The following is an 11,824-nucleotide window of genomic DNA, read 5'->3' as shown; positions in this document are numbered from 1 at the left end:
TTGGTTTGTTGCTTGTTGTTGGGGCTTTCCGCCTTCAGTCTGGACTTTAAAGTTGAATGCAGCGCCATTAGATTTAGAATAAACAGGTTTGGCCAGCTTTTCATAGTAAAAAGCTCTTAGGTTGCTCTGGCTGCTTGTTAAGGATCATTGTTCTTCTGAATGACGAAATGCTGGTCAACAAGTTTTGAAGCATTTTGCTGAATATGAGCACACAGAATAGCCCTGTTATACCTCATACATTCATTCTGTTGCTTCTGTAGATGAGGTGGTATGCTTCAGGCCATGAGATGTTACCTTTCTTTCTCTGCACTTTCTCCTTTTCAAAACTTTGATCGAGGTGGATTTTTGCGTCAGTGGTCCACAGAGCTTTCAGAGAGAGTTTCTTGTTCTGTAGGAATGTATAGGTTTGTCTGTCTGTCTCTTCTAATCAGACTTTTACTATTTCCCTCCCTTTTTTTTATCAGCTTCCCCCTATAAAGTTTGTTTTCATATTTAGCAGTATGCAGAAGTAAAGTGCAAGGCAGTGCAGCTCAGTTACAGTGTTGCTGAGCTGTCTTTTGGACTCTGGAGTCTGACTAATGCATGAGTGTAGACCTGCACTGAACAGTCATTCCATAAAACTAACATTTACTTCCAAAACTAAACACCTAATCTTAATTCCTACATTAAAATCTAATGCGACAGAAAGCAAAAGGCAGAAAGATTTATGAGAAAGCATTTTAAAACATGCATAAGGTTTACACTGAATGGGATTTTTTTTGTTATACCACTGAACTTATGAACCACATTCATTCACAAAGTTTAAACAAATTCCACAAAGGTTTCGTGCAATAATCGTGTTAACCAGCAGATGTCCATGTTTTCTTATTTGTAACAACAGACCCACTTCGTCACACAGGTGGTACAGCTCTGAACTATGGGTAAACATTTGGACATAAATCAACAGAAGATGCTTGAATTAATCGGACACTCATCTATGACATTATTAAATAAAATCTTGCAGTTTAATATTTGCATAGGCTCCTTTCTACCAATGTACAGCAACGTAACAGGATTATTTAGCAGTCAGAGAAATGGCACATGGAAGTTTTTAGCCCTTGTTTTTTCTTTGGTATTAAATGTGAAAGCCGGGTTGAGTTGGTAAATATCGACCTATATTTAGCAGTAACAGAACTGACTCAATGGTTGTGATGTCTCCTGTAGCCAACCTACTACTTCAACCACACACTCCACACACAATCCAGTGAGTTACAGTCTAAACCAAAGACAAGTCATAGCAGATCGAGCTAAAAATACTCACTTTACTCGAGAAATTCTCAAGCGCCTTCTCTTGGCAGTTCGCCCACCCCATTAACACACGGTAAACAATGCTATACACGATGATTAACATCCGTGTAGTGTTAGACGGTGAAGGGAAAGTACATGATGATGTAGGACTGGACAGAATAAGGACAGGAGTCATAAAGCAGGAATGTTTGGTCATCTCAACAGCAGGACAAAATTGGTTTGATTAAACTGGATAATAACTGTACTGTTTTACTTTCTTTCTTTCACCATTAATGTATCTCCAAGGATGTTAACCATAGAGATAAAGGAATAGTTTGACATTTCAACCATGTCCGGTGGATTCAGATGAGAAGATTCATATCTGGGAACAAGGGAAGCAGCACCACTTAGGTTTTCTGATAACGAAGCCACATCCAGCCATTATATATACACCACTTAATCCTCACTAGAGGGGCTGGAGTCTATCCCAACTGACTCTGGATGAAGGCACCCTGGACAGGTCACCAGTCTATCACAGGGCTACACTTAGAGACAGACAACCAAGCACACTCACATTCATACCTACGGACAATTTAGAATCACCAATTAACCTCAACATGTTTTTGGACTGTGTGGGAGGAAGCCGGAGAACCTGGAGAGAACCCACGCTGCACGGGGAGAACATACAAACTCCATGCAGAAACATCCCAGGCATCCTCACTGGTAATACTCACCAACCAATAACACCAACTGCGCCACCTTGCAGCCCCGAAGCCACATCCTCACAGCATATTTATCATCCAGACATATTCATCTTCCCATCTAATTCTACTTTTTGTTTGCCAAAACTACTTGCCATTTTCTGCCCCATGTGTGCTTCCTTTTGTAGCACTTTCCTCTTTTTAAAGCAACTTAAGATCAATAATAAGGTTCAGTCATTCCTGATTGGTGAATTTGAATGCATGCAAGAAAACTCGTCTTGCTAGAGCTGCTAAGACAGCGTTATGCAGGTATGTGGTATGTGTCCTACAAGCAGAAACTAGGACAATATGAAACTGGATACTGGGTTGGAAAATGATGGCACGAAGATGTTATTGTATATACAGATTGCATCTTGTCTAATCAGCACTGTATGTGTCCTTCTGCACATTCTGTCACTTCTGCCTCCACCAGGAAGGACGAACAGGGTCGGTCAGTGTCATGTCAGATTGTGATGCTCCACAGGTTTGTGGTACGATTTGTTGTTTTTAAGTTTAAAAATAAAGACATTCTCCAGTCTGGAAACAAATGAAATTGTCAAAAATGAGTCACAATATTTTACAGAACTTAGATTTGGGTCCCCGATAACAAATAACTAAACTTTGAATAAAATCTGAGAAAGTGCAGCAGCATATTTCCTGAAATTCAGTCTGAATTGACATAAACTGACCCTACAGTAAAATGTAAAAGTAACCACTGTGATAAATGTTTTTCGTATTTACAACACTGTCATTAAAAGGACAGCGTGGTTTCTAAGGATTTACAGTGGTGATGTCATTAACCAACTAAAGGCAAGCAACTGAGCTGCATTATGGGAACTGTAGAATCTGGTGCGTTTAACACTTTAACAGGCAACAGACTAAATCAAGGACATCTCAATCCATACCAAATCATCAGGGTGCCAATTTTATGTCTGAAAATGAAAAATACTTTATTTATCCCAGAAGGGAAATTCAATCAAATTCAATCTGGCAAGTATTTATTTTATTTTATTTTATTTGGTGCTTCTCTTAAAAAAACATGTTAATACTGTCCTTAAAATTCTAGCTTTGTGATTTTCATCTCCAGTAGTTACAACACAGAATCCTAACTCAGCTAAACACACCCAGATATGACAACTTTTCAAGAAACATTATCTAAAGTTCCTTTCCAGCCGTCCTTGATGCTCTGATTTTGACTGTGTAAATATTAACAGTATTTTGAGGAAATTTTCCTGAATGAACGGTTTCACATTATTCACAAAAGCCTGTGGCCATCGTAGCCTGAGATTCAACGGATGTCAACACTGTCCTTGTAGAGCGAAACTCAAACTCATTTCTCTTGTGTGCAAACATCTGAACTGATTGCTAGGAACACCTTGTTGCTCGAGGGTCCAGCATTCCTGTCGGTTATAAACTCACACTGAGGTTGCCTAGACACAGAACAAATTGATTTACGGCTTGTTGATTCAAGGCTTGTTTGATACACCTTCTACCTCCTGTTTTCTATTTTTAAACATGATTTCCTCATGCCAGACTCAGGTGGTTGGGCTCTAGATATGATTTTAAACCTTGAAAGCTGCACTCACTCTTATTAAAGCTGCACTAATGTGTGCAATTTAATATTTACAACAGATCATTTACCATTATCACCCAACACTGCATATGTCCTCAGATCTATGGAGGTTTTATTCATCTTTCAGCTTGTAGTTTTGGTTTTCTGGGACTCAGCCACCACTCTCAGAGACACATCAAACACAAGTAATGAACATATTATTATGTTGTGTTTTGGGACATTTGCTTAAATGCTTTTCTTACTAAAGTATTCCATCCTTTTTTTGCCACTTTTTCACAGTCGGATCATGGTGGCAATAAGCGAAAGAAGGTAGTCCAGACGGGCCTCCTTCCAGCTCCTCCTGGAGGATCCTAAGGTGTTCCCGGGCCACATGAGACACCCATAGTTTCTCCAGAATGTTATGGGCCCATCACGGGGATCCTATCAGTTACCAGAAGACCTCAACTGGCTACTTGTTGCATGAAGGAGGAATAGCTTTACTGAGCTCCCACTGGGTGTTTGAGCTTCTAACCAGGGAAACTCATTTTGTCCCCTTGTATTCACAATTTCATTCGTTTGGTCACTACCCAGAGCTCAGAACCTCACAGGTGAAACATATCTAATCGATCAAAAGCCCTGCCTTCCAGCCTGGCACAGCATTCACATTACTGATGATGCTGCACCAACCTGCTACTCAGTCTCAAGTGTACTTTACTGGATTATGCTGCAAAATACAAAGATCAGAATAAGCATTACAGCACAACTAGCCTCGGCCTGGTGTGGAGACAGAAGAGTGGCCGACGGTGGCAGAAGCCCAGTCTGAAATCTGACTGTCAGAGTCGAAGGGTGCTCAAGGATGGACAACTGAACACAAGAGAAGTTTAGCTAAATCACATATTAATGATTAATTACCATTAGAACATTGTAAGTAGCGTCAGTCTACTCATGTCAATCAGTTAATTAATAAATAACTTCCTTCAGAAAGCCTATAATTGATGCCCTGAAATTGCTTTAACTTGCCTCTAACTTCACAAATGCATCAAAGCTTACATCACTAACAAAAAATGTTGGGTGTCAGTTAGCGTGTGCTCGCAATCTTTGTGTTTACTCCCACACACAGATGTGGCATGCTTTCTCCTAGCTAACAGCCAGCAGTTGGAACTAAAGCGGTTTAACTATAAGCAAAAACAAGGGCAGTGAAAATCAGCCTATTTATGGAGAAAAAGAAGCCGAAGAGGCAGAACTGGGACAGAAAGAAGAGGCCGTGTAGCGCTTTGATTTAAGAAAACACCATAAAGAATAAAAGTACTGCAAGTAAAAACAAAAAAAGAAAAATGTCTATAAAGGGGAACATGTTAAACAAAACCATGAACATAACTTAGTTCCCCTTTACACCTGCATTCAATAACACTTATCCACCTTTAAAACATTATATTTGATAAGCACATATGTTAGGAAATGCAAAGGCTTGATGTGTTTACGCTATTTTATTTTTGATTTTCTGAACTGACAAGAGACGTCAAACAATCAAGTACTTTCAATTTCTATTCCTGCAAATGCTTAGCAGGGTCTGAACCAGTCAGTCTGACAAAAAAGAAAATATGCAGATACTTGCTGTAGCCAGATGAAGCCAAAACATTAAAAAGCTTTGCTAAAAACTGAATAAAATAAACTTGTAACAAATGCAGGACTTTTCCAATTTGTAGATCAAGTAATAACAATATGTGCAAGATTTTGTGCACAAGGATGTTTAAAAGATAAATGCTAAATTATTTGTTACCAAGACAAACGTTACAATTAATAGTTATATTGATCTTTAGTGATATCCCCCATATATCACATATTTAAAGGTATGACATGAAATATTTCTGTTTTAAAGTCCCTCACTGATTTAAACCCTAAAAACTCATCTCTGACAGCGATGGGCGAGCCCACCAATAAATCGTCAGCTACAGTAGATAAACGGGCAGCCAACTCTTTAAATGTTAAGTTACAAATTAACATCACGCTAGCAAATGTCAATTGTGGCTGTTTCATTATAATAAAATTGCATAATATAAATTTATGTGACTAAAGGTAACATGAATGAAGCTTTGGATGTTAAGCCATCTGTGAACCTGACTTCTGTCTGAGTCCCATCAGGTAGAATTTAATCAGAAATGGTGGTGAAGACATCAACTCCTATGAGTCCACACTACTTTACGGTATCATCAAACACACTTTGTCACTGTTTTGATTAAGAGACCCCTAGCAGCGTACATAGTTGTGTATTTAAATGCTTAAATTTTGTAAATTAATTTGTTATCTGACAGACAACCAACAAAGACAGAATACATATAAATCCTATTAAATGTTCTGTAAATGATAAACAGGTAATCTTGTCCCTAAGTCATCTAATATTGTTGCTTTCCACATTCAGAGGAATCTGTGTAACATCTGAATTTCTACATATGGAAGAATCTTTACAATATCAACTGTACCTATTTATATTTCTTGGTTTTTAGGGCTTTTTTTTCACTGATGTCCCTTCATGTTTGCACTATTTCCTTTGCTGCTGTGACACTGCATAAATCCCCACTGTTGAATTAATAAAGGCTTATCTTATCAAATTTCTTCAGCACACAAGCTTAAATTGACAAGAGAGCTCAGGTTTTGTTGGTAGCTGCTGCATTTTCTCATTGCTTCCTGTGAAAAATATGCAGTGTGTAGGATTTGCACTTTTTTAGGCAACAATTTCAACAATTTCAACCCTAAAAATGGCTTAAAAGTTGCTCTTTTTTCCACAGTTTGCCCACCTTTTCACAACTTACTACTGATCCTCTCTGCACTCTGCCTTCCCAGGTTAGGCTGCTCTAAACATACAGCCCTGCAGCGCAGCAATGATGAAGCAAAGAGCCCCAACCATCAATCAGGGCTGCAAAAGACGTAAGTAACAGCACACAGGCCCTTCCTCCTGCCACAGTAACCAAGCTGCCCTGCAAGTCCTAGCTAGCTGAACACTTTGCGAGTGTGTATTTGTTAATGTGTGTGCACGTGTGTGTGAGTAAAGCATGTGCCTGCCATAACATGTACCTGTTTGTGTCAGCGTGCTTCCGTTTGTACGTGTTCAATTACACAGTGAGGTGTGCAGTTTATCAAACTTACTCGCTTGTCCTTCACCGAATGCATGCTGGGATAATTACCCCTTCACCCCGTGAATTGGACCTCCATTACTGTATGTCAGCAAGTCAAAGCAGATCTTTGGTTTTTCCAGTTTGTTCCCTACCTGAGGGAGGTTCTTGGAGGTGGTTTTCATCCTCTGCGTTTGTGAAGATTCTATCCAGACTGACAGGTTTGTTCCCTGCAGCTGTCGCCCCGCTGCCGCCGCCGCCGTCCTCCACATCCTCCACGGGCACAACGGTGAAGTTTGTAGGCATCTTGGTTCCTTCTGTTACCCGGAAGATGAGGGATGACGCTGGGCTTTCACTCTCACAGCGGAGAGTAACACAAAAAGTATCCAAAAGGAAGCGAAATGAAAATGTTAAAGCCCAATAAGGCCTCTGGTGAAGCAGATAAAGCTTCAGTTTAACCACAACATGACACTTGAGATCTTTTGTCTCCTATTGGTAGTGTAATCCAGTGTCCTCTAAACTCAGGGTGAAAGTGCCGCCTCCTGCACATGAGGCAGGCCGAAGTCCTTCAGTTTATCTCTCTCTCTCCCCTTGTTCCTTTCCCTCCCTTTTTCCTCCACTGCTCCAAGACTATTGCCCCATGTGACCTTCTATTTACCATATGAACAGAGTTAGAGTCCATACATGGAGAGGCCTGCAGCTCCTCCCTCCACTCTGACGTCCCACTCCTCTCACTCACACCTTTGTCATGCCAGAAAGGTAGTGAAACAAACTCCAAAGTAGCTCTAAAAGTCTCCAACTTCTCTATAAAATCCACTTAAGAAGTCAAACACCTGGATCACTCTTAACAAGAACAATTCAAAGTCTTTTTTCTTTTCTGTTCTTTTTTTGGTTTCTTTTCCTCCTCTCCCTTCTCTTCTGGTAGTTTCCGTCTCTGGTTTCCTCCTGCAGGTAAACAAAGTGGGTGTTACCTTTCCCACAGTGCATTGTGGGTAACGGTGAAGTGCTGATGTGAAGCAGAGACACGACACCAAACCCTCTCGTGCGCACACACATTGTGCCAGCAGAGGAAACACCTTGTAAACCTTGAACACAAACATTCCTCTGTCTTTCTGAGTAGCAGCGAGGATCACAATGGACCGTCGCAGGGGAAGAGGAGTGAGCTCTGAGTAACAATAGACACGAGTAAACATGAATTGTTTTCGGTTTGTGGGAATGATCATTTTATTGGCACTTTTACGCAAACAGTCAGGACTTCTGATGTACTGTAACCTAGCTGGAAACATCCTTTATATATTATATACACCAGTGTAAGCAATATAAACGGTATAATTGTCGCTTTTTTTGCATCTTCATCATTCAGCATTTGTTTTTCTGTGGCGTTACTGTTAACCGAAAAGGATCAGATGCTATTTTTGTCAAGTGAAATATTTAGCAAGAAGCGGTTTGTTGTCTAAATGATTCCTGCTAATCACGTGGGTTTCACTTTCATAGGATGATTTTGCTCTGTAGTCATAAAGCTCTGTAAATTTTCCTTGATGTATTTTTACACCACAAAACGTTCCACTTCTCAGCGTTAATCTAACAGAAGCCTGGGGCAATAAAACAATTAGACCTGAGGGTGCAAGAAAGTGTCAACGAGTAGCGTTGCCAATACATTCCTCCATAATAGGTAATTATCATTAACCTCATGTTCATTACCTGCTTCTTGCAGAGGCATTTAGATTTTAATCTATTAATTGCACCATTTTCAAGTTATTTTAAAGCAAAATGAATTTAAATGGAAGGAGCTGAATGCAAAGTAAGGTCATCCCACTTTCTTTCGATGCCATGTTACGCATTAATATCGCAGTGAGCGCAGGCCAACTGGACCAGTGGTTCTTCAGGTTTATGATGCGTAACAGAGCCATACTCTTATACAACAGTGTGCCCTTGGTAAAAGTTGTTTTCATAACTTTTATTTAGCAGGAATTTCACCGGTTGACCCTTTATATAGAGCAGGAGATGCAGGTGCTGGTAGGATAATAAAGCTGCACGTGTTGCTGACAAAAAAAAACAAAAAAACACAGAAAATACTGTCCACGGTCTAATAAAAGCTTATGTAACTACAGAAACTGGCAATAAAACATATCACACGCTTTTATTGCTACCTGGCCGTCTGTTTCCATATTTTATAACTTTATTGATAAGAAAGGCGACTTTCTGTGTCTGGGGAAGCTTCTATACAGGCAATACGAATCGGAAAGAGCTTTATAATCACATACTTGACACAATAGTAAAATAGCATATAATAATATAAGACAATATAAGAACGATAAAATAATATCCCAATGTTTTTGACAACACACGACTGAATGACGGATAAACATTTAGATCTGAGGCTAAAAGATTCTGGAATTTAGCGCAGAGACTAAATGTCACCACAGGTTTTATTAACAGTTATTAATAATAATTCTACTGTTGTTACTGAACCCGCAAAAGGTGGCTTCAGCGTCTTAATTTTTCAAGCTCTGCTCTTTGTTTCCATGAGTAAACCTTCCTCACCGAGCTAGCTTCTCTTAGCTTTGTTTAGCCAACTTTTCTTTACTTATCTGACTTATTCTGGGTCACGTTACTTTAGCTTCTCTTAGCCGTGAGTAGATATATATATATATATATGGTGGTGACTTAGCTTAGCTTATGTTATTCTATATTAGCCTTCCATAGATTAGACTAGGTTGTTATGAAATGAAATGAAAAATACTTTATTTATCCCAGAAGGGAAATTCAATAAGAAGGGAAATTCAATTATTATTAACAATTATTGTAGCTTAGCTGAGTTTAGAATAGTTCAGCTAAACTTTTACCTTAATCTGCAGAATCACTTATTTATAAATCCATCTTTTGTGTCTCAGAGTTACAATTTGAGAATGAAATGGTCATCGTAATACCCTGAATGGATTTTAATTTTATGGGTAATGACCAAGAAACTACAAGATAATTAATTTTTCCTTGGGGGAGTAAAACGACTTCAGCAAGAACTCTAAGACATACATTTTAAACGTGCGTCCCCATGTCACAGTTCTGCATATTTACTGTGGCTGATGCTCTTTATAGGTTTCACATAGGAACGATTCTTCCCTTTGTGAGTTAATTCACCCTAACTGCTTTTATTTTGTCTTTATTTGCATTGAACAAGTATTTTACAGCACAATGTAACTTGTTTATCAAGTCCCCAAGATTTCATGACTCACTAAATTCAGTTGAGTGACTGAAGAAATACAAACCGTTTAATCCGACGTTTTTTTTCTAAGGCTGAGTATTCGTCTCCGGGTCTAATTCAAGTGTATTGTGTCATGAAATGTAGACTTTAATAAAAAAGAACCGGATTGGAGCGGATGATAAAAGCCAACATGGTTGACGTTTAACCTGCAGACATCCTTTCTATCTCAGATAATCCTCCAATCACAAAAGAAAACTTGTTTGTTCAGCTTTGTTTGAGAAATGGCCGACAGTAAAGGAAGACACGCAAATTCTTTTTCTGTCACCAGCTGTATCTTAAAGGTGCAAAAGAGTTCAGCTTTGAACTCCCTTTAACCTCTTTGACCACGTGACTGGCCCATATTGTTACGGATCTTCTTTATGAGAATCAACAAGTGAAAGTCTGTCCATATGATGCCAGCAGAGGGCGCTGTAGGTTCATATGTGGCACACATATTTACTTTGACAACAAATAGAAGAAACTGAAGAGATGTTGGGTTTATGTCCAACTCACAGGGAAGGATATTTTTAGTTTGTAAGCAAGCATTGGAAGGATGACTGCAAATAGACTTTAGCGATGGTTCGCAGCAGGAGGTAGTAATGAGAAAAGACAACAAGAATCCGCGCTGTGGAATTTTCCTTCTGCAAAGCACTTAGTTTGTGTCTTTTGCTGCCCCTGACCTCTGACCTCCCTGTGAAATGCATGTATATTATTTACAAGTATGCACGCTTTCTTAAAGAATTGCATGGCAAGATGTAAAACTCCTCCTCCCTCTTTGCTTAAAAATGCCAAACATTTCCTCATATCAGCGGTGTGATATCACTCGGCCTGTAAGTGAACCAGCACAGCTTCTCTTTCCTGGACAAAACTTTCATTTTATCCTCCTCGGATGCCTCAAGCGTGAATGTTGAAGAAAAAAAAAAAAAAAAGAGTAGAAGTGAGAGAGGTAGAGGTGAAATTAAATCCTTTTAGCAAACAGCAGAAAGGTCAGTGCTGACGCAGACACGGGAAGAGGCTGCCCTCCCTTAAGACTATATTCTTAAGTGGCTATAGATTCTATTTGTAGCGTTTTACCTGTTTACTGACTCCCCCACTCCAAAACCAGGTAGCTGTGCAAACTGGAGGGGTTTGGACGACCTCTTGTGTCATCACACGGAGGGATAAATTTCAACTGGCTGCGCTGTCAGACCGCAAAACGCAATATCAAATGGACTGGGGCTCCTGTTTAGCAGGGACTCTTTATTCAGGCAGTGGATTCAATGATTTCTGGAATATAAGTTCTAATTATTAGTGCTGATACTAAATGAATAGCAGTTATCTTCTAGATGAAGCAAGATTGTTGATGTGTATGTTGAGGATTACATAACTGAAACCCTATGAGCTGGATTTCTTAATAGTTGTTTATAATGACACTTGTTGCTCTCTAAAAGCATTTTAGGTTTTCTGCTTATTTAAATAATCTGAATCATTATAACAGTATTTCAGCTGAAGGCATATCAACAATAGTAGTGAAGTTTTATCAACCACTGGCAAGCAGCTGTAGCCAAGTCTCCAAGTAAACGTCATAATCTTCATGCCATCTTTTGTGCACCTTGGTTTTTCCTACCTTGTGTTTCCTCTTTCCTGTGTTTACTGTAAATATCTTGTGCCTCTAGTGATTTTGCCCTTTACTTTATGAGCCTTTCCCCCTTTTTCGATTGCCTCCACCCTCATTTGATTCCCCTGTCTTGTTTCCTAATCAGTGAATACATAATCATGCGTCTTCTCGTTAGCTGTTAATTTAACTGTTTACCTGTTTGCCTAAGGCCTTCTGGAGTTTCCAGTGTTTGTGTTTCTTTTGTCTTTTATTGCCTTCTTGGATTTACCTTTGTTCTTCTTTAGATCGTTATTTTGTTTCTATGAACTTACCTGTTTT

At 39.3% G+C, this 11,824-nt stretch overlaps 1 protein-coding gene across 2 annotated transcripts in view; it reads right to left on the bottom strand.

Moving 5' to 3' along the window:
- Positions 1–7,503, bottom strand: part of LOC103355153 (solute carrier family 12 member 7-like) — a 33,213-nt gene extending 25,710 nt beyond the window's left edge. For both annotated transcript variants that reach the window (XM_008278842.1, XM_008278844.1), the window contains exon 1: positions 6,824–7,503. In XM_008278842.1, the coding sequence (XP_008277064.1) occupies positions 6,824–6,974 (151 nt within the window). In that variant the 5' untranslated portion in view covers positions 6,975–7,503. The remainder of the gene's footprint in view (positions 1–6,823) is intronic.
- Between the last annotated feature and the right edge of the window lie 4,321 nt (positions 7,504–11,824).

The sequence above is a fragment of the Stegastes partitus genome, unplaced genomic scaffold (genome assembly GCF_000690725.1).
Source record: "Stegastes partitus isolate 25-593 unplaced genomic scaffold, Stegastes_partitus-1.0.2 Scaffold134, whole genome shotgun sequence".
In the NCBI taxonomy this organism is placed as follows: domain Eukaryota; kingdom Metazoa; phylum Chordata; class Actinopteri; family Pomacentridae; genus Stegastes; species Stegastes partitus.
The sequence above is the reverse complement of the archived record's forward strand: the minus strand, read 5'-3'. Positions and strand labels throughout refer to the sequence as shown.